Consider the following 24,337-nt stretch of genomic DNA (forward strand, 5'->3'; position numbering starts at 1 on the left):
TTCAGGACTACTAACTGTCATCTGTAACCTATCATTTAAATCAGCTTCTGTACCAAATGGCTGGAAGATAGCTAATGTGACGCCAATTTTTTAAAAAGGGCTCCAGAGGTGACCCTGGCAACTACAGGCCAATAAGCCTCACTTCAGTACTTGGCAAATTGGTTGAAACTATTGTAAAGAACAAAATTGTCAGACACATAGATGAACATAATTTGTTGGGAAATAGTCAACATGGTTTTTGTAAAGAGAAATCATGCCTCACCAATCTACTAGAATTATTTGAGGGGGTCAACAAGCATGCGGACAAAGGAGATCCAGTGAATATATTGTATTTAGATTTTCAGAAAGCCTTTGATAAGGTCCCTCACCAAAGGCTCTTAAGCAAAGTAAGCAGTCATGGGATAAGAGGGAAGGTTCTCTCATGGATTGGTAACTGGTTAAAAGATAGGAAACAAAGGGTAGGAATAAATGGTCAGTTTTCAGAATGGAGAGAGGTAAATAGTGGTGTCGACCAATGATCTGCACTGGTCCTATTTAACATATTCATAAATGATCTGGAAAAAGGGGTAAACAGTGAGGTGGCAAAATTTGCAGATGATACAAAACTACTCAAGATAGTTAAGTCCCAGGCAGACCGTGAAGAGCTACAAAAGGATCTCAAAAAACTGGGTGACTGGGCAACAAAATGGCAGATGAAATTTAATGTTGATAAATGCAAAGTAATGAACATTGGAAAACATAATCCCAACCATACATATAAAATTATGGGGTTTAAATTAGCTGTTACCACTCAGGAAAGAGATCTTGGAGTCATTGTGGATAGTTCTCTGAAATCATCCACTCAATGTGCAGCGGCAGTCAAAAAAGTGAACAGAATGTTGGGAATCATCAATAATAATAAGACAGAAAATATCATATTGCCGCTATATAAATCCATGGTACGGCCACACCTTGAATACTGCATGCAGATGTGGTTGCCCCATCTCAAAAAAGATATATTGGAATTGAAAAAGGTTCAGAAAAGGGCAACAAAAATGATTAGGGGTATAGAATGGTTTCCGTATGAGGAGAGATTAATAAGACAGGGACTTTTCAGCTTGGAACAGAGACGACTAAGGGGGTAGGGATATGATAGATGTCTATAAAATCATGAGTGTTCTAGAGAAAGTAAATAAGGAAGTGTTATTTACTCCTTCTCATAATACAAGAACAAGGGGCCACCAAATGAAATTAATATGTAGCTGGTTTAAAACAAACACAAGAAAGTATTTTTTCACGCAATGCACTGTCTACCTCTGGAACTCCTTGCCAATACTATAACAGAGTTCAAAAAGGAGCTAGATAAATTTTTTGAAGATAGGTCCATCAATGGCTATTAACCAGGATGGGCAGGAATGGTGTCCCTAGCCTCTGTTTGCAAGGAGTTGGGATTGGGTGACAGGGCATGGATCATTTGATGATAACCTGTCTGTTCATTCCCTTTGGGGCACCTGTCATTGGCCCCTGTCAGAGGACAGGATACTGGGCTTGATGGACCTCTGGTCTGACCCAGTATGGCCGTTCTTATGTTCTTATGTAATTATATGTTCCTCCAAGTTTCAATCAATTATAAAATGTTTGTGAAAATTTATGTTGCATGATTTCTATCTCCTAAAATGTTGATACATGGGTATGATTAAATACCTAGTGAGACACACCACTGTTTTTAGCTATTGTGTGGCTTCTCCCTGCATCTGAACAAAACTAGGTACTAGAATTGGTTGTAAAAATTCCAGTGAAGCAGTTTTTTGTTGGAATTTGCCGATTCATCAAAATCAAAACATATTGTGGAGACAGTTTGATTTTGGTGAAGTTCCTCTGGAACTAAACAAGGGGTCCAGTGGAAACCTGTCTGGCTTCCTGCCAGCTCACTCACCTGGCTCCTTGGCAGCTGCTTGGTGGGCTGCTGGGGAAGTTGATCTTTCAGGGCCTGCGGCTCTAGGACAGTGCACCATGCAGACCATCCCAAAGCCAGGGACCCTAGAGCTTCATCCCCTTCCGTGGAAAATTTCTAAATTTTAAATTTTTGTTTCAAATTGGAATGAAACCAAAGTTTCAAAATAGCAAAATCCTCCACAAAATGGAATATGTTTCGCCACCCAGCTCTATTAGGCACCACTTCCCTTGTTCTGCACACTGTCCTGCTAGTACATAAGGCCTTGATCATGCAAGGAGGCAGGCACCGTTGGACTCCTGTAGACTTTGAAGGGGCTCTTTGCAGGCATAGGGGTCAAGCAGAAGGCATTTCCTTGCAGGATCAGAACCTAACATCACTGAGAATACTCCTACTAGCTAAAGCTAAGTGAGTGGCTACATTGTTGCCGAATTGGGCCATATGTGGGGGGAAAAAAAGATTCAGAGATTAGTAAGCAATTGAGCATTAATAAACAAAGGAAATAAAGTAACAGTAAAAAAAAAAATACTAGCTTCCAAAACTGCATGGGCCAGATCCTCAATCTTGCAAAGACTTATGCACATGCTAAACTTTAGCCACTGGGATAAAGTCCCATTGACTGCAGTGGAATTGGGGCCAATTGGTGTAGTTCTATTACAGTCAGTTGAGCTATGCAGATTTACACCAACTGTGCATGTCACTCACTTCCAATGAAGATTCAAATGTGGGAGAGCACAAGGACTTGAACCAAGGTCCCCACATTCCTTGTAAATATTTTAACCTTCGAGCTATAGAGTTTCTCTCTCAATTTCTCCTGTTGAAGCTGTTCCACAGTAACTAAATATTCATGAAGCCAGAGAAAGGTTCAGAAAGAAAGATGGTGAAAGCTCACTATTTTTTGCAAACTGGAATTTTTGTTTTCTGGACAGTCCTATCTACAATATATGTTGCCAGATTCGGTGTTAGCTATACACAGAGCAGCTTAACTGTAAATTATTTGATCAGAAAATTCAGCTTTAATATAACATTTTACAAAATGGAGAACTGGTCTGAAATCATGATGAAATTCAATAAAGACAAGAGCAAAGTACTACACTTAGGAAGGAAAAATCAAATGCACAACTACAAAATGATGAATAAGTGGTAAATCAGTGCTGAAAAGGATATGGGGATTATAGCAGATCGCCATCTGAATTTGAGCCAACAATGTGATACATTGTGTATCATACAGTTGTGAAAAAGACTAATATTATTGGGTGTACTAACAGTACCGTTGTATGTAAAACGAGGGAGGTAATTGTCCCTCTCTACTCAGCATTGGTAAGGCCCCAGCTGGTGTACTGTGTCCATTTTTTGAGTGCCACACTTGAAGAAAGATGTAGGCAAACTAGAAAGAGTCCAGAGAAGAGCAACAAAAATAAGAAAAGGTTTGGAAAACCTGACCTATGCGGAAAAGTTTTTTAAAAACTGGCCATGTTTAGTTTAAGAAAAGAAGACTGAGGGGGGACCTGATAAAAGTCTTCAGATATGTTAAGGGCTGTGCTAAAGAGGAGGGTGATCAATTGTTCTCCTTGTCCCACCTTCAGTGGACATGGAGTAATTGGCTTAATTTCCAACCAGGAATATTCAGTTAGCTATTAGGCAAAGTTTCTCACTATATGGATAGTTGAGATCTGGAATAGGCTTCCAAGGGAAGTTGTGGAGTCCCCATCACTGGAAGTTTTAAAGAACAGGTTGGACAAACACCTGTCAGGGATGGTTTAGGTATACTTGGTCCTGCCTCAGAGCAGGGGGCTGGACTAGATGACTTCTCAAGGTCCATTCCAGCCCTACATTTCTGATTCTATTTCTTACCACTTTCCCCTCATGCTAAACATGAAATAGAGAGAGAATAGAAGAAAAACAAACGAACTTATGTTGAAATACTAAAAGCTATTTTTGGCATGTGCAATTTTCTAAAACCTTGGATCAGCCTGAATTCACTTTCACAGTAAAGAAAGGCCCTCAGGTCTAATTACAGTATTGTGCAAATTTTCTCAAAACTGGAAAAAAGATATTCCCAACCAAAGTTCTGAGACTCAGAATAACCCCAAATGATATGAGATTTAAAGGAGAACATAACTTGTACCTTTCTTATTGTCCTCTTAACAAGGTAATCTCCAACTGGTATGAGGGCACCTCCAAATACAGCCAGTACTGCACCAATGATAACCCCCGTGAGTAGCCCACAGTTTCTGCCACAGCCCATGCTGCTTGTTGTTCAGTGTGCGCGTTGGCAGCTTGTTTCTAGGCTTCAGGTCCTTGTATAACTGTGTGGTCCCGATGCATCAACCGATCTTACCAACAGAAACTGCTCATACAACAGGAGAGAGAAAAAATCATTATCAAGAGCTCAAAGTGCAAAGTACATGATGGGAAACAAATAGGAAGATAAGTTTTAACATACTAAAACTAGCCTCCTCTATCTATGAGGTCTTAGTAGGAAAAAAGTTATTTCTCGACTCCTTGGCACTTTAACTATTTGTTGCATGAAGTTATCTTGACAGTTCTACTGCTTGCAACACTGGGAACTTTTTTTCATTTTTATTTTCATTTCATCCAACCATATCCTTCCATCATTGTTCAGTCAAAACTCCTACCACAGTGTTGAGACTGCAATGAGAGTTTGGACCGAGTAGGGACTAAAGAATTTGGACCATAGGATTAGCCACACTGGATCAGACCACTGAGGAATCTGCTCTGAAATCCTGTCTCTGTCAGTGGCCAGTTGCAGGTAGTGAAAAAGAAAGGCAATGTTTTAAAGTACATAATAATGCCTCTAGCAAATTGTGCATACCACATCTTTGTGACTCCAACAAGCTGTACGTTTATGCCCTGATTAGCTACATCTTGACTGAATCCTTCACTTTTCATGCAGAAAATATCTACTATGCATAAAACAACCTAAAATAAACTTTGAATAAACCAAACTCTGCCTTGCCCTTAGGTAAATTAATGAAGACATGAATTAGCAGTAATTCTGCTTAACCTGATAGGTTTGCTCCCTATGTAGCTGAATTGACTTCAACATTCTCTGGATTTACAGTGGTATAAATAAGGCTATTTGAACCCGGGCAAATGGCAAACATGCATGTGTATCTAAGAGCAGATGTGTGTCCATAGAACCTTTTTCCTTAGGCTTGATTTCTCCTTTCACTTACACTGGTGTAAATCAGGAGTAAATCTACTGAAGTCAGTGATATAATGCCAGCATAAAACAAGAATTTGTCAGAATTGCTGAATTAGGAGTTACAAAAAATTAATACTTTTTGCAGGAATCACTGAAATTAAGAGAGTCAGGAAATTGATATACTTAAATAAAAGCTTCAGTGAGAATAGATTCTTCTAAAACACAGAGGGCCAGGTCCTCAACTGGTGTAAGTATAGCTCCACTGAAAGAATGCAGATTTGCATTTGCTGCAAGGCAGGCTTAGGAGGTGCACAAACAGAAGATTCCTTGAGAGCTCAGTAAAAGCAACGATAAAGCCTCATAAGCAGCGTGTGGATGTGCTGACAGGGGAGCAGGGCAGTACTTTAGAAATAAAGGGGTATATACTTCCGTTTTTACTCTGGGCATTCTTTCCATTCTGCTGATTAGTTGTTCACCCCAGTTCCCTCTCTCACAGTCTCTTCACTTCAATCTGCCCTCCCGGCTCTTTTCCCCCACCTGTTCTCCTTTCATCTATCCCTCTTGTATGAAGGGTGAGCAGGGGACATCTTTCTGTTTCTCTAATTTTCTGCCACTGAAAGCCTTCTGAATCATAGAACTAACATGACATATATCACCATCCCATTGTTCATTCTGCTTTTATATTATGTCCTGTCCCCCACAACCATTGTCTGTCTTGTCTATTTAGACCAGGGGTAGGGAACCTATGGCACGCGAGCTGATTTTCAGTGGCACTCACACTGCCTGGGTCCTGGCCACTGGTCCGGGGAGCTCTGCATTTTAATTTAATTTTAAATGAAGCTTCTTAAACATTTTTAAAACCTTATTTACTTTACATACAATAATAGTTTAGTTATATATTATAGATTTCTAGAAAGAGACCTTCTAAAAACATTAAAATGTATTACTGGCACGTGAAACCTTAAATTACAGTGAATAAATGAAGACTCGGCACACCACTTCTGAAAGGTTGCCCACCCCTGATTTAGACTGTAAGCTGTTCAGGGCAGGGGTTGGCTGTTACTATGTACTGTTTGTACAGTGTTTAGAACAATGGGGCACTGATATCAGCTTATGTTACCCCGAGGGAACAATATGATAATATTAGTAATAATTAAATCATATGTTATTACTGGGCCTTTGAAGAATACTCCCGGATGCTGATTCAGGGAAGATCTTAAGCACATGCTTCCATCCATCCATATTTCTGACAGAATTTAAGCACATGCTTAATTTGACCACTGACTTCAGTGGCATTTAGTATGAGCTTGAAGTTAAACAAATGCGTATGTGCTGCTTTGAATAGGCATGCCAGGGCCTTGGAGCTGTCAGCAGGAGTTCTACCTGCAGAATGATACCATATGATGGGTGCTCATATACCATCAGGAAGGGCGTGTTCTAAATACCTGCACAGATCAAATAGGATGAGATTAGATACCACAAATGCTGTGATAACGAGGTAAAGAGCAGAGCCATGTGATAGATTTAATTTGTGATGCACCTCCTCTGCATTCGCCCACTAATCCATCTGTGCTGTTAATTTTAACATTCCAAACATCTGAGCAGCTTCATACTGCTGCCATTTTAGAAAATCTGCCTGCAGAAAAAATGTTTCCTTCGTCTCTCCCTGACCTCCAACCCTCTCATTATAGTGCCTTGGTATGCAGTGTAGGATGTGCATTATTCAGTCTTCAATCCATGGCAGGTTTAATATATGATTACATGCATTAAACCATGACCATTCAGTGCTAGAAACAGGAAGGTCCTCAGTTTTCAAATGGGACCTGATCCTTACTTTTAGCAGGTGCTAGCACAGTTTAGGGTCTGGCCAACCTTGACAAGTATGTGTACAAAAATATGGCTCCACAAGGTGTGGTGAGCCCTCAGCTCCCATTGGCACTATGCAGGATTGGGGCCTAAGGCTGCAGTTGGTGCCAGATACAGTATAACTCAGGAGAAAAAAGTGGGTTAGTTCTTAATTTATACTAGTTTCAGACCTCACCACTGGCACAGAACTTGCCAACTTTTTATTCACCTGAGATCTCAGGGTAAGAGCAAAACTGCTCTTTCTTGCATGTTGCAAGTTGCTCCCTCTACTACTTGGTATTCTTAACAGTTTCTGTTAATATGATGTGAATGATTTAGGCTACATTAATTATAAAGCAGTTGTTTTCTTTTAGGGTTAAGTAAACATACGTGATCAAACATCTAGGAAGAAAGAATGCTTGCCATACCCACAGAATGGAGGACCATATCCTGGAAAGCAGAGACTATCAAAAGGATTTTAGGGGCCATAGTGGACATACATTAGCTCCCAGTGCAACACTATGGCATAAAGGCCTAATATGATCCTTAGATGTATGAACTATAGAGGAGCAAGAAGGAGGAAGGCAGCAATTTTATCTCTGTATATGGCATCGGCAAGACTGATATGAGAGCACTGTGTCCAGTTCTGGTGTCCTTTTCAGAAGGATGTTTACACATTGGTGATGGTGCAGAGAAGAATCACAGTAATGATTTGTGGGATGGAAAACAAAAAAAACTTACAGTAAGAGATTTCAGGAGCTTTGTTTAGTTTATCAAAAAGGAGAGTGAGAGTTGACTTGCTAATAGTGTATAAATATACTATGCAGGGAGAAAATACCAAGTTACTAAAAGGGTCTTTAGTTTAACAGAGAAAGTCATAATAAGAGCCGATGGCTGGGAGCTAAACTCTAGTTAATCATAGGCACAACGTTTTAACAGGGAGGGTGATTAACCACTGGAACAAACTACCAAGGGAAGTGGAGGATTCTCCATCTCTTGATATCTTCAAATCAAGATTGAATGCCTTTCTGGAAGATATGATTTAGTCAAACACAAGCCATTTATAGCTCTGCAGAGGACAAAAAGTCCATATTGCAAAGATGTCAATTTGGCTTTGTTCTCAATCTGAATTAAATCCTAATATTATAAAATTATGAAGGAAAATTCTAAAATATATATCATCTTGTTTCAAGTTTGACTTTAGTTATTTGCATTATAGCATAATCTATAATGTGTTGTTCCAAAACTGTTAAAACAGGACGTTTTAACATTATCTGAACTTCCAATTGGTATTTCACTTTCAACAGAACTGCATATCCAAACAGAATATTGTTCCATCAAAGTTTTTCTGACCAGTTCTAGTGAAATTCTTTGGCCTGTGTTATACAGGAGGTCAGACTAGGTGATCTAAAATTACTTTCTGGCCTTACAAATCTATGCACTTATGAAAGTAGCAAACTCGATTTGCCAATTGGTTGGTAATAACTTTTGTCATAATTCCCTACTTTTGTAACTGTAAAGCATTCACCACTTTTCTACCAAATAAAATGCAATAACTGTCTAGACGCATCCCAAGTTATGCAATTCAGAAATCTTGTGTAATAGCTAATTACTTTCAGATAACTACAAGGTTACTGACAACATTCAATTGCAGATAGAAATAAGTATGTAACCCTTAGCTATCATCATTTTACAGCTAAATAACATATGAAGATAGAAATATTACATAACAATTGATAAAACAAGTTCCAGTTCAGAGCACATCCACTCCATCCTTATGTTATATATATTATGAAAAACAGAATATTATATATGGTGCCATGAAACAATTTCATTTTAACATTAACAAATTGATTTTAGCATTAGCACCACTATCCAACAGTAATCCCCTTCTGCAATGCTGGGCATGAAGATAATTTAAGTCTTTATACTGGTTGCTGTCTATGAAGTTGATCTTTGAAATCCCTTTTATTTTATGAGAACAGCTTAAAATATCTTTTCAAACCTCTGGGGAGCAACTGAATAGTGGGGGAAACAAAAAAAAGTCCTTAAAACTTTGTTCATTGGGTTCATTTAGTAGGGCTATTTGTGTGTTATGAATGCCTGTTTAAAGGAACACTGCCTAATCAAGTTTAGCCCAAAATTTAGACTGTATAAAAAAACGCCTTTACAAAAACCTAAGAACTGTATCAGCCTTCTCCTAGGATGTTCTTTACATTCTCTCAGACAGTTGTTTTTAAACAAATAAGCACTGCCTTACAATTTTTAGCAACAGCCAGACATTGGAGCCCTATGTTCCTGAAAGCAAAACTGACATCCTTTATGGCAGAGGTCCCCAACTGTCAGGCATGCCCCCCTATGGGGGCATGGAGGAACATTCAGGAGGTGTGGCTGGGGCCCAGGCTACCCCCCCCCCCACAGGGGGCGGGGAGGGGGCACCACCAAGTTCCATTCCTGGCCCTGGCCCTGCACCCACTGGGCACCTGGCGCCAGCCGAAGCTCCACTCCTGTCCCCAACCCCAGCTGTGGCCCCAGCCTTGGCACTCTTGCCCCTGTCCGCATCCCCCCCACCTGGAACCGTGGTCCCACTCCTGGTCCCGGTGGGGCTGGGGGTACGGACAAGGGTAAGGAGGAGTGGGGACCACTGCTTTATGGTCATTATCCCAGCAGAGGGAAATACAAATGGGAAACAAATAGCATCAATAGTGAAAAGTTACATGGATTCTGAAACATCTCAGTGTTAATAATAAACAGTTCTGACAACCTCATGTATTCAAAAATGATGAATCATGTCTTAAAAACCATGATGTTTAAAAAATGTACATTAGGATTTATTTTCATTTGCCTTCTGTTTTTTGATCCTTTGGTGTGCATTAAAGTCACGTTTTCAAGCTCTCTCCACAACTGAGGGCTACAATCTGACTTTTAGTTAAAAAAATCAAAGCTCTGATTCCCACATAGTCACATGACAAGGAACCAGAGCTTTAATAAAACCACCAAATATCACAACACTTGCAATACAATGAGGAAAGTTGGCAACCCTGAATATATGTTATTATTAATAGGGAAGAAAACATGTTTGTTTTAATAAACAATTAATTTGACAGTGTCATTTAAATAAGTATAACTTTTCAAAATCTGCTCTCCCTCCCACCCCCCACCAAGTTACAAGTAAATATCCTGGGGATCTCTTCTCCCACTAAACCAAGGACTGTATAGGTGGAGATTCCTCTCATTAGTACATTTCCATCATATGACTTACCTTGAAAGAGAGTGAGTTGATTTTCAGCTAAATACACCAGGATTCAGCATATGACTTTCAGTGTTACCAGGAGATGAGCATCTAAATCCCCACACTGAAAACACAACCCCCAAACTTGTGGGAGGGTTTATATATTCCAGAATATGTCACCTCCCTGAATATTATCATTTGCTAGAAGGAAAGTGATGTAGTATTGCTGTATGGGATCTATTTTTACAGTCTGACTAAAACCTATTACCAATATCTGGTGGTAAAATACTCAGCAACTGCATTTTTTGTCAACTTCTGATCCAAGTAAGGCAGAGGCCAGGGAGATAAAGGGAAACTCATTTAGTTCAGGGTCATCTGTTCTACATCCTGCCCCTTTGCCAGATTAAAAGGATGGATCGGAGTAATAATAAATTCCATGCTTCTTTAGCATACTCATTATTTTTTAAAAACATTCTTAGGATGTCATTGTTTTGTTATACAAACACTGTGTTTTCATTGCAGGCACTGGGCTATCATAACGCCAGACAAGTTATAACCCAAATGTAATCACAGGTGTTACTGTCACAGGTAGAGTTAGAATAATAGAACCATAGGGTTAGAAGGAACCGCAAGGGTCATCTAATGTAACCCCCTGCCAAGATGCAGGATTTGTTGTGCCTAAACCATACAAGACAGATGGCTCCAGCCTCCTTTTGAAAACCTCCAGTGAAGGCGCTTCTACAACCTCCCTAGGCAGTCTGCTCCATTGTCCTATTGTTCTTACGGTTAGGAAGTTTTCTTTCCTGAGATTCAATCTAAATCTGCTATGCTGTAATTTGAACCCCTTGCTTCTTGTCCTGCACTCTGTGGCAAGAGAACAACTTTTCTCCATCTTTTTTATGGCAGCCTTTCCAGAATCTGAAGACCGCTATCATAAACCCTCTTAATCTCCTGTTTTCCATATTAAACATACCCAGTTCCTTCGGCCTTTGCTCATATGCCTTGCATTCCATCCCTTTGATCATTTTGTCGCTCACCTCCGGATCCTTTCCGGTTTCTCTACATCCTTTCTATACATTAGTGACCAAATTGGACACAGCAATTCAGCTGAGACCTAACCAGCACCAAATACAGTGGTACTATCACCTCCTGTGACTTGCATGCTATGCCTCTCTTAATACAACCTAAAATTGTGTTTGCTTTTTTTTTCAACAGCATCACATTTTGTTGACTCATGTTAAGATTGTGATCTACCACAAATCCCAGATCCTTCTCAGCAGTGATGCTGCTAAGCCAGTTTCCCCCCATTCTGTATTGGTGCATTTTCTTCCCTAAGTGTAACACCTTATATTTGTCTTTTCTGAATTTAATTTTGTTATCTCTATCCCAGTTCTCCAATTTATTATGATGACTCTTAATTTTAGCTTTACCCTCCAAAGTGTTGACAACCTTTGTGCCATCTGCAAACTTGATCAGTATGCTCTCTATTCCTACATCTGGGTCATTCATAAAAATGTTAAACACTGGTCCCAGAACAGATTCCTATGGAACCCCACTTGAGACCTGCCTCCATTCTGACATCATTCCATTAATAGTTACTCATTGTTTGCAGTTGTTTAACTAATTATGTATCCACTTAATTGTTAGTTCTGTCGAGCCCACAATTCTCCAGCTTATGTATCAGAATGTCATGTGGGACTGTATCAAAAACCGTGCTGAAGTCCAGGTATATTATGTCCACCTCATTCCCACCAAACCAGTTACCCTGTCAAAGAAGGAAACCAAGTGGTTTAGCATGATTTTTTTTCTTGATAAATCCATGCTTGCTGCTAGTGATCACCCCTTCACCCTCCAGGTATCTGCAAATTGCAAGTTTTATACACTGCTTTAGTAGCTTCCCAGGTATCGAAGTCAGGCTGACTGGTCTATAGTTCCCTGGCTGCTCCTCCTCCCCCCCCCTTTTTAAATATTGTAAATATTATTGCCAATGACTCTGAGATTTCTTCAGCAAATTCCTTCAGTACCTTCGGGTGAACAGCATCCGGCCCCACTGATTTGAGTTCAAATTAGTCAGAAGAGTTTTGATGTGTTCTTTACTTATCTTTATCTGCATTCTTTCCCCTCATTATATTGAGCTAATAGGGACAGGAAGCAGGCTATTATTTCTATGGACAGTTTTGTGTCAGAGTTCAACAAGTTGGGTGCTTTCTTTTCCACTGTAGACTGCAGCTTCTTTCTTGTGCACTGCAACCTAAGCAGAGTAGTATCACAAACTTTCTTTAGCTCTTGCCCTTAAAAAAAATCAGTGTTAGTCTCAAAAAGCCCTACAGGGCCCTACACAGGGCCAGGAAACTCCATGACTTTGAATGCTTTCATCGGGGCCATGGTTTGACTCCTTTCCCCATGGAATAACAGGGAGTTGCCACTCCCTCCCCACAATAGATCCTGCAGGTTGTGTCAGCAACGTGTCTGTGGGGAAAATGTTGAGGTCCGTGGTAATTTTTTTAAAAAATTGAATGACGGAATGACAACCCCCCCACCTACCCCCAATGTCCATCACTAAGTACGGTAATTTTGTCAAGTGTCCGTCATGCAACATGGTGGGGCCGACCCTTGGGTTGTGTGTGGAGCTGGAGAAACAGCATAGACTAGGCCACCCATTGGGAGTGGAGGAGGCCCGTTCCTCTGCACTGGTTCCTTGGCTCTTTCTAGCACCGCGCCAGTGCAATTCCCGTTAATAACTGACAACTATCACTATAAAAATCTCTGTCTAAAGATGTTTTCTGTGGCAACGTCTATGCTGCACACCACCTGAGGTAGGGTATAGGATATGCGTATCTGTAAGCCTCAGATACTCAGTGAAAAACAAAGTGCAGCATGCATCAGTGAAAGGTTCAGCCAGGGGGAGGCAGCAGAGAAAGGCTCTGGAGTAGGAAGCCTTTCACCTCTGTCTTTCCCTTGCCACAGCTGTTCCCTGAGTCAGGGAAAGGCTCCAGCAGGGGGACACTGCTAAAACTAGCAGTGTAGAAAGGGAGGTGTGTCTCGGGCACATAGTGAGCCGTGCAGACTCTGTCTTTACTCTGCTTGCCTAAGCAGTGCCGTACTGTCTACATTCCTAGGGTGGCGTGCAGCGTATATAAATATACTCTATATGCTGCAAAAAGCAGTGTGCAGTGAAGACTTACCTTGTCTGTGAATCAAACCAACCACTTGTTTAAAAAAGACCTTGGTGACTACACATGATAGAATGCCTGATTTCCCACTTCTCTTTTTAAAAAAACAAGCTTATTTGCACAGAGAGAAAACATCTTTAACAACAAGCGTCGTAGTTCAAGATCATCATAATCTGTCAATCAGAGCACAACATGCAACAAAACCCAAGTGTTTCACATTTTGACCACTTGCCATGTGTCCCAGCTGCTTCTGTTGCATAGTGGCAGGTTTTAAGGTTGAGAGATGTGAAAAGGGAACACCATTTTGTGATCTGTATTTGCTAAGGATTTTTTTTCCAGGGTTGGGGGTTAAAAGGGCAGAGGGCTAGAACTGGGCTCCCTTAAAATGAGAGAGAGAGAGAGAGAGAGAGAGAGAGAGAGAGAATATGACCGGGGTCCTTTGAAAGCCACCTTCCAATACAGTTCCTGTATAAGACTTGTTTTCAGTGCATTGTCACCAGCTGTTGACTCCCAGAATGCTGCTCAGTTTCACATCCTGCATGGGTGCACCAAATACCCTTCCATCTGCCCATCCAAGTATAGAGCCAAATCCAACTGGAGACATTTTGCAGGGTTGAGAGAAGTGAGATAAATGATGCCGCCAAGGCAACATTCCCTTTTCCACACACTATTATTATTATTAATTATTTCTATTGCTGCATCTCTCCATGTGTCCTTCAGGTCTCCTCCTCTGGAGGCACAGCCATCTCCCCAGTCACGCTGCACTGAGTTCCTCACTGCAACCACCCATTGCTAACTCCTCTGCAGAGAATTAATGGCTGGGTTCCCTCCCTCTCCTCTGGCAAGCCACCACATCCACTAGCATAGCTTCTAATTTGTACTATTCGTGAGGAGAGGGAAGTCCAGTCTGCCTTTGCTGGCTCATAAAAATGTAAGAAGCAAATAGTGGTCTAGATAAGCTACATAGTCCCCAGCCCAGAAAAAAGAAATATGTGAAAGTGATCTAGTGACTAGAGAAGTGGTGACAGACAGGATAGCCAAGCACATCAATTGGGTATAAGTCTTATAGAAAGTCATGGGGAGAATTAATATAGTCCAAGGCCCCTCCATGCTAAGTTCATTTGTAGGGAATTCCAGAGAAGACAGCAGCTGGAGGGAAGTCAGGACAACATGGCTCCACTGAAAACACACTCTTGGAAAGCCTGTGGGAAGCCAGGGCTAGCGTGTTCCAGGTGTTCCAGCCTCCTGTAGATCTCCTGGGATCTGATCGCTCTGAAATGCTACCCATATGACTCCCAAAAAGAAGTCTGACAGGATTGCTATGGAATTCCCCCCTTCCATGTCCTCTTCCCATGGATATTTCAAGTACATGGTGACTTTGGCTCTGAAGAGGAGATAGTGCCCTACAGCTTAATGCCTTTTATTATGCAAAGGAAGATTTTTCCCATCTCCACCTTGCACTAGGCAATAACATTTTCCTCCTCACACATACATTGAAAAATGAACGTTTCGTGTTTGTTTTGTTTTCCCCTTGCAAAGATGCTTTGCTTTTGCAAACAAAACAAGGTACAAGAACCCAAGTCACAAGGGAAAAGAAGACTAGAATAAATAAAATAACCCTTGCCCTGTGAAACACTGTCTTGGCAGCTGATGAAGTCCCAAAGGGCATAGAACAGGTTAAGAGCAATATGTGAAGAATTATTGTAGATAAAGCGACATTTCAAACTATGCAAGACAGATCACAAGGAAATATACTGTCAGGGACAGCCCTGCACCGTAAAGGGATGGAGCAGCTGACCTAATAGGTGTGTAATAACTCTGACTTCTGTGATTTTTGTGAAAGACATGGGCCAGATACTTAGCTGGTATAAATCAGAGTAGCTTTCTTATGGTGAACGGAATTACACTGATTTACATAAACTGAGGAACGGTCCCTATCTCTTTACATCAAACCATTGACATATTTCTGTATCATAACTATCAATTATGCCTTGAGTTGTTCCAAAACGTAATAATAGAATAGAGAAAAACCTACACCACTGACTATTTTCCTAGCACTAAAAATGATTAAAGGGTGCTGTAAGTCATGTTTAAACAATGTAACAAAATAACTGGAGATAGTTATTTTACATTGTTTAGTACAATTCACTACTGTTAAGATTTTTACAGGCATAAAAATCATTCTCTTAATTAATACTGGGTTGTTAAAAAGAATCAGATGATGAAAACATCCCAAGTTATTATGAATTTGATGTTTTTCCGATAGTATGCTCTATTAGCAATCTCAATGAATTAGGGAGACAAAAGAAGAAAACTAATATCTAGCTATCTGTCCACAGTTTAAGGTACCTATTGTGCTAACTCTAATTACACTTTTAGTTGTGTTTTCTAGGTTGAACCTGGGACCTGTACATCAAAAAATCCCACTAATTGTTTACATAAGCATCTTTATCAAATATACGAATAAACTAAAATATAATAATGTATGTAATGTACAACCCAGTATTTATACTATTGGCAGTAGATCATAATTACTTACGTTTTGCACACACACATTATATGTAGTGTACTCCCATATATGAATACATATAGGTGTAGATATAGTATACACTACAATTAGGGTTGCCAACATTGTATTTTTTTTTTAGCACCTCCGCTTAGCACTTAATAATTAATACTCATCTACATTCGCCAGAGGTATTTCTTGCTGCTTTTGCAGCACTCAGCAACTCCCAATCTTGTTGTACAGAGATGAAGAAATCTTTGCAGGATAGAGTCAGGAGGGGGTCTGTGTGGCAGGGGAAGTGGACAGGGCTCTGCGCAGGTGGTCTCAGCTGCCAGGACCAGGCTCCCTACCCTTCTTGCTCCCATTGCTGTAGCTTCCACCAACCAGTATTTATGCTCCTCTGCTGGGGACATTGGCAGAGAATCTGTGAGCAGAAAGGCTACACCCTGGGAGTACAGACCCCCGACAGACAGAGCTCTGACCCTGGCCCTTCAGCACAGCCTAGGCCACAGAGCCTTGTCCACTCGTCCTGCCAGACAGAGCCTGCGCAGGGAAAGCAGACAGGGCTTCACTCAAGGGCTGGAGTCAGCAGAGGGCCCCGTCCAGCAGGGAAACAGTACTCACAGGAGCATCTTTCCATTCCCCCTCTGACCCTGGCCCTTCAGTGCTGTGCAGGGAAAGCAGATGGGACCGCACTCATGGGCCAGGGTTAGGAGGGGAGTGGAAAGATGCACCAGTGAGTACTGGCCCCTTGCTGTTGAAATACAGAATAAAGGTGTCCCATACTGATTTAGTATGGGACAGGCAATTTTATATTTAAATAAGGGACATCCCTTGTAATATGGGACTATTCGCAATCCTAACTACAGTATACATGCCCACACACTTATGAAATGCGGCAAAATAATTTAGGTACACTGGGATGTATATATAGTATATTATATATATATATACATACTGTACATATATACATATATAACTTTAGTAATTATAACATATAGAAAAATATTATTCATTAACATGTATAGTAACTCATTTAAGTAGCACTACATACAAATGTGTTTTATTATTTCCTAAACTTTGGCTTAGCAAATGTGCAATTCATAGAGAGCTAAACAGACAAGAAACATGAGGTGAATAACTTTTGCTGAAGACGCCATTAAATATAGAAGTGCAATTTCTGGCAACACGGTCCATTGACAGCTATTCCCAAAGGAACTGACACACCAACAAGTGGCATGCTCTGAAACTGTACTTAACATATCAAGGTACAGACATACCTGTATGGTGAGACAGCTGCTCTCAATACCCCCGTCAGCAGAAAGGGATTGTTGCAAAAGAGCCTGCAAAGTTAGCTCCTTATTCACAGAGAAATCTGGTTACTGTAGCAACCCTACAACAACCCAGGCTGGCCAGTCCTCTAAGAGTCAGTTGATCTTCCATCAGCCACAAAGAAAGAAAAGCAAGTTGCAGAGAACTTTTAAACCCTCTGGTGACGAAGCTGTCTCATGAGAGATAGAAACATAAGAACCCTTGTGGCCAAAGTTAACCCGTTTTCCCACTTCCCCTTCACATAAAGCACCAGCCTAGAGAAACCCTTTCCAAACCAGCCCCTGCATCTGATCTCTTTCCCCAGTACAGTAACTGAGCTCAGAAGCAATGCATCAGGACTATTCAGGAGAACAGGTTTAATTGAGAAAGAAACCTTGGTAAGATACTTAGCACTTATGTCGTGCTTCCTCTCCAAAGCTCTTTGCAAACAAAAACTAATCCTAACTAATCCTCACAACACCCACTGGTGTTAGGGGGAGAGGTATCATTATTAAATCTCTACAGCGCCACAGGAATTCTTATAGCTATGTATAAAATACAGTGACAGGCCAGGGGTCCCCTAGGAGAATGTGGGCTCATGCATGTGGACCTAGAGGAGGGTTACACTCAGGGGTTCATCCAAAACCCACTCAGGCTAATGGAAGTCTTCAGCGGGCTTTGGATGGGGACCTTATTGGCTAGAAGAAGAAAATGTAGGCCAACATATCAGTGCTATCCATTCTGTCTCTTTGGGCCCAACTCACTGGCTAGGCCTCTCTACCACAAGCACTGAGCTTCTCCAGCATTCGGCCAGTCTCAGACTGGCACTCCAGATCTAGGGCACCTGCCTCACTCCACTCCCTCAGGACTGTGATGGCAAGCAGACTGACCAGCTCCTAAACTCCAAGCCTTTTGGCATTAGGATAAAACTTGTTTAGAGAAACAACAAGGAGTCTGGTGGCACCTTAAAGACTAACAGATCTGTTAGTCTTTAAGGTGCCACCAGACTCCTTGTTGTTTTTGTAGATACAGACTAACACGGCTACCCCCTGATACTTGTTTAGAGAGATAATCATAGCCCCAGGGCACTGAGAGAATGGGGGAAATAAAACTGCTTCCCAGCTATTCTAGGAAACTTCTACTTCCCCAGGAAGTTCCCAGGAGCATGATGAACTCCCGATCCCACTTCCTATGACCTTTCCCCCGCATCACTGACTTTTAGAGCTAGTCAGAAGATAGGGGCAAGGAAAGAGCCAAAAAGTATTCACAGAATTTGATTTCCATTTGCCTAGAGATTTTCACTGGTGTTGAAATTCTCCAACCAGCTCTACTTACTTTGATGCTGTTGCTCATTGTCTGGCCTCCTTGGGATCCTGGTGGCCAGCTCCCTGCCTGAGCCTCAGCTGGGCTCCCAGCAGCTTCCTTCAACTTCTTGCCATGCTTCTCCTCTTCCTTCCCCGAAGCACTCCAGCTCACTCTCTTCCCACCCAACAGAGTCCTCCAGATTCCCAGCCTCAAGTCCCTCCAGTTCCCCTTCCCACCCTGAAATCTTCCTAGTCACTCCTTCATTCAGTGTCTCCCCTTCCCACTGGTCCCCTCCCTCACCACCATATCCTGTAGCCTATCCTCTCCTTCCCCCAGATCCACAGCCTCACAGCCCTCCCCTCATTCACTCTGCTCCCTGTCCCAGTCACTGCCCTTCCCCCAAATATACCTCCACAGCTTCCTTCTTTCTCCACCCAGCCTTAACTCCCTTCCCTACTCCTTCTCCCTGTCTCTCAAATCAGGCTGTCTAACCCTTTCCCATTTCTAATATCCCTCCCCAACCCTGGTCTTCCCTCCCTAACCCCCGTAAGGAGAGGAGAGGCTGCTGCTGCTCCCCTATCCACTGATTTTTTTTCTGCCCCGATGGTAGTTCAGCACTGTCCTTGCAGTCAGCTTCACCGGAAAGACTGTGAGACAGATCTGCCCAGACAAGGAAGTCTGGATCTGCAAGGTAGAGAGCCAGTCACTTCCTGACCACTCACCTGCTGAGCTGCCAGGAGAGGGCAGACTCTAGTAGTTTATGGGATTGAGCAGGGGAGAAAGTGTGAAGTAGCTCAAGCTCCACCAGATGTGGGAATAGCAATGAGACGGAGAAAGACACACAGGGGTGTTTTGCAGCCTTTGGAATGACCAAGACACTTCTGTCCCCTCTTCCCTTGGTCTAGCTGGAAGCATCCCCCCCACCCACCGTGTTTTCAATAGAAAACTTAACAAGGTTTTCTTTTAAGTTTAGTGTTTACAAATAATAAAAGTGTATAGGGAAGAGATTGCAGAATTATAAACATCCCATTCCAGACATGGAGGGGGTGTGTCCTGCTTGTGGTGCTGCCTACATCACCCCCTGTAATTACACCCATGCATTCAACACACGCCTCTCCTTTCTGTACAAATAGGCACTTAGGCTTTCAAGAGGATATTGGAAAAGCTGCAGCAGGACAATCCCAAGCCGCCTTGGACAGGGACAACAGCAAGATCACATACCACAGGGCAACAACTATGCAAAAGCCAGTTCCCCACAGCTTCTGGGAACAGCTTCTTATACTGTGCATTCCAGTCTGATGTTGCCAGCCAGCCATATGCCAGTTTTTCTTTCTTTCACTGTAGTTCCTTTCAGCTGCCACATGCTAACACAAAGTTCCTCGCCACTCTCTGCAGCATTGCAGCCGGACCATCTGCCTTCTCCCACAGGAGAAGTCTCAACTCTGTCTGAGCATCAAGTTTGAAATATCTGGAATTGAAGGTTCAGATTGTCAACTCAGCCCTTCACCTCACAGAGAGACATTGCATGCTATTCAATAAGGACAAATTTAAAGTACTCCACTTAGGAAGAAACAATCAATTGCACACATACAAAATGGGAAATGACTGCCCTGGAAGGAGTAATGCAGAAAGGGATGTGGGGCTTGTAGTGGATCACAAGCTAAATATGAGTCAGAGTAATGCTGTTGCAAAAAAAGTGAACATAATTCTGGGATGTATGATCAGCAGTGTTATAAGCAAGACACGAGAAGTCATTCTTCCACTCTACTCCAGCTGAGGCCTTATCAGTATTGTGTCCTGTTCTGGGAGGCACATTTTAGGAAAGATGTGGACACACTGGAGAAAGTCCAGAAGAGAGCAACAGAAATGATTAAAGGTCTAGAAAACATGACATACGAGGGAAGATTGAAGAAATTGGGTTTGTTTAGTCTCAAGGAGAGAAGAATGAGAGAGGGACATGATAACAGTTTTCAATTACATACACATTTGTTACAAGTAGGAGGATGAAAAATTGTTCTTCTTAACTTCTGAGGATAGGACAAGAAGTAATGGGCTTAAATTGCATTAAGGGAGGTTTAGGTTGGACATTAGGAGAAACTTCCTAACTGTCAGGGTAGTTAAACACTGAAATCTCCATCATTGGAGGTTTTTAAGAACAAGGTTAAACCACACCTGTCAGGAATAGTCTAGTTATTACACAGTCCTGCCTTGAGTACAGATGACTGGACTAGATGATCTATTGAGGTCCCTTCCAGTCCTACACTTCTATGATTCGATGGTTCTACTTTAAGTGCATATGGTTTGTCTGGATGAGTTCTTGAAAACACAAATGTGCACAGACGTGCAAAGGTACATGTGCCCATCTGAAGATGCTAAAGTCTCATTTGCTCAGCATGAACATCTAAATCTATCTATCTCTGGCCTGCCAGTATTTCAGGTCTCAAGATATATATACACCTAAAAGTCTCCTTAGAACTAGATGGGTACAAATGTGCTGGAGATGATTCTTAGGCACATCCTCTTAAAGTTCTGCCACTTAACTGATGTAAGTGTTTGAATGATATCCCTGCCCATGATGGAGACTAGTAAATGGCTCCTGGAAGAGAGGCCTCCTCCACGAGGGTCATGAAATTACTACTAAGGAGCATGTTGTTTGCCTCTGGAATGCTCCTTAAGATAGCAATAAGTGACAGGTCATGTCTGATAGGAGGTCCAGACTTTTATCACCACCTGCCTTCTGGTTGCATATGTGGGTAGAACTGAGAAAAAATTTTCAACAAAACTCTTTTCAGCAAACAAAAATGTAGATTCAGGGACACTGAAACATTGTCAATTTGTGTCAATTTCACCAAGTTGTTTGGTTAAAAACAAACAGACTTCCAGAAGTGTCAAATTGGTTTGACATTTTCAGAATAAAAATGTTTTAATTTTTCAGTTCAGAATTATTTTTATTTTTAAATTTCCTTTAAAAATCCCAGTATATTAAAATGGTCAAAATTGAAATGAAACATTTCGTTCTGGCTGAAACAAAATGTTTAGTTCAACCCCAAATGAAGTTATTTTGACTTTTTTGATTTGCCAAAAATTTAAAATAAAACAAATTGTTAGGTTGATCCAAAACGACAATGTTTTAATTGCCAGAGAACCAAAAAATCCATTACTTGCACAGGTCTACATATGGGCACTATGCTACAGTATATTTATAATTCACGAGCATGTTATAAACATTCCCAGTTAAGGGAACTTAATCTAAATGTGTTGCTAATGTATTGGTCCTGTTTATGACAAAGATTTCTGTGTTTAAGGTAAAATAAACAGATGTTTTTGTGTATATTTTACTTTCCTGTGCCCAAGTCAAGAACAAAACAAAGTTTAGGGCTGTATTCTGCAAGGTACTGACACTCTGGCTTTAATCCAAACAAGCAAATAAGCAAATATGCAGATATGCATGGATAGTCATACACACAGTGCCTGTCCCAGCTATTTGTATCATTTTCATCTTCCATTGCACAAACACCCTGAGCATGCACAGCCACCCCCTTTAGAAACTCCTCCCTCCATCTTTTGCATCCTGAAATACACACACAGGGATGTGTGCCCACACAAGCTTTTGAAAATTTAGTCATAACTAGTGAGTCATAGGCAGGTCCTTATCCTCTAGGTCTCATTTCTCTCCCTGTAAAATAAAGGTATTAATATTTACCTACTTTTCCAGGTGTGGTGAGAGACTTAATTTATGCTTGCATAGCACTTGGTAAATGTAAACAGCTAGATAAGTGATGACTATGGTATTTCTACTTAACCCTGCCCTTCTCAGGGTGAAAAAAGCCACTACCAGGCCTCTGCACCATTTAGATACTATTTTGATATCTTTTGTGGGACTCTAGTTATGCATTGGCCATGTGATAGTCTTCGGCACAGGGGACAATTCCACTCTCCAGTGTGCAGACCCTATGCAATGTCATCTGCACCACTAAACCCCAGCTGGTTCAAACAAATGTGGGGTCATTTGAGAAGGTATTTGGTTGGATTCCACAGCTGTAAGACTCAAAAACCTTTATATGGCTTGCCCCAAAGTCCTATGGCAAGTCAGAGGATGGGAGAGGGATAGGTTAGTGTGTCCAGACTTCTCTGTTTTGTAGAGGGAGTTGGTGAAGAGACACTTTCTTATTAAACACAGAGTTAATCTCTGAAGAGCCCCAGAAGGACAATGCTGTAGGGTAAAGAGCCAAACTACAAAGGAGTCTGAGGGGCAGTGTCCAAGGGAGCAGGGCCTCTGTTTTGCTCTGGGTTTCCTACCTAGAAGTACAGAACCCCCTATACAGCTGACCTTGTGGATCTGTCTTGGACCTTTGTGTCGTCAGACTGGAGACAGCAGAGCTGACTTTGAGGGACTGCACGGGGCAGGAGCTAAGCAAGAGGAGCAGACAATGAAATTGGACTGGGGAGCCACAGATTGGAGCAGCCCTGGTGGTTTTGGCTTTGCTGGACTGGAGCCAGCAGACACAGGAGAGCTCATCTGGCCATCACTGAATCTCTCTGGATTAATGAAGGAGGTTTTAGGTGAGTGGGGATTAACTTGTGAATAATAGTTGGGCCTCAAACTGTATGGTTTGGCTCATTTTTATTTGCAGATAGGTGTGGTTATTGCATTTTCCCCAAATAACAGGTATTTGTTATATTCATATTCCCAAGTATTGCTCAGTGCTCACAATAGAGGAAGAAACATCTATAAAGGCAACCTGGTAGACACAAAGATTGCACACATTTTATTTATTGTAGAAAGTGTCCTCTGGACACTTAAATCCAAGTTAAGCCTTGCAGGGCTGGCTCCAGCTTTTTTGCCGCCCCAAGCGGCGAAGTGGGGGCAGGGGGAAGCCGCGATCGGCACCAGTCCTACCACACCACTTCATTCTTCGGCAGCAATTCAGTGGCAGGACCTTCGCTCCGAGAGGGACCGAGGGACCCACGGCCAAATTGCCGCTGAAGACCTGGTCGTACCACCCCTTTCCATTGGCCGCCCCAAGCACCAGCTTTCTTTGCTGGTGCCTGGAGCCAGCCCTGAAGCCTTGATTTGGTTCACAGTTCTTATGCTGTCTCTCTGGAAAGGGATGAATTTCCCCTTTATGGAATAAGTAGACTATCCTAATTAAATCCTGAGTTCAAAATATGAATTCACCCACAAACTCTAGGTTCAAGAATATAAACTACATCCCCTAGCTTGCAATTGTACCAGACTCGCATCCTCTGTAGATCATACAGACACTGAGCCGTGTATCACAAGAATACCCCTTGAATTTTGTGAAGGTCTAGACCCAGATCTGAATCTGACCTTTGGAGCTGATGTCTAACTCTGATACTAACAGCTCTAGGATTCTTTAATATAACTGGCCATTGTTGTGGGAGAAAATAGCAGCTGGGCAGATTCTGCAGAGCAAGAAGTATTAAAGATACTGGGCTATTTTTTGCAGTTGCACAAGCCATCCTCAGAAGAACGCCAAGAAAGTGGGCCAAGGTTATTTGGCTTTTGTCATCATGTTTTAACCGTCTTGTTCTGAGCATGTACAAAGAATATTAATTGGGAAAAATTGGGAAGCACTCTTTAGTATTGAATTCCAAAACAGTGTGTGAAAGGGCAAAGGAAAATGTTAAAGAATCAGCCTTATAAAAAACCACTATCTGAATATCATCAGTGGATTGGGTAGTAAGCAAAGGGAAAGCTCTGAAGCACTGAAGTGACAGAGAAAAATAAGAAAAGTAAAGACACAAGTCCAAACAGACACTAAAAATGGCAAACAAAATTAAGAAAGGAGAAGGAGGAAAGGGAGATATTAAAGTCATCAGATCAAATGTGGCCCAAAAT

General features: G+C 41.7%; 1 protein-coding gene across 7 annotated transcripts in view; it reads right to left on the reverse strand.

Annotated features, from left to right (window-relative positions):
* CD36 (CD36 molecule (CD36 blood group)) overlaps window positions 1–24,337 on the reverse strand; it is a 74,409-nt gene that overhangs the window by 34,951 nt on the left and 15,121 nt on the right. Inside the window, exons 1-2 of one of the 7 annotated variants that reach the window (XM_065553736.1) lie at window positions 18,505–18,808; window positions 4,062–4,283 (exon numbers count right to left, since the gene is read on the reverse strand). In XM_065553736.1, the coding sequence (XP_065409808.1) occupies window positions 4,062–4,181 (120 nt within the window). In that variant the 5' untranslated portion in view covers window positions 4,182–4,283; window positions 18,505–18,808. Of the gene's footprint in view, window positions 1–4,061; window positions 4,287–10,209; window positions 10,381–17,138; window positions 17,378–18,504; window positions 18,809–24,337 lie in introns of those variants that run through there. The other 6 variants (XM_024114790.3, XM_005296969.5, XM_005296968.5 and 3 more) reach the window with 6 other exon arrangements.

This window comes from Chrysemys picta, chromosome 1 (assembly GCF_011386835.1).
Source record: "Chrysemys picta bellii isolate R12L10 chromosome 1, ASM1138683v2, whole genome shotgun sequence".
NCBI classification, from domain to species: Eukaryota; Metazoa; Chordata; order Testudines; family Emydidae; genus Chrysemys; species Chrysemys picta.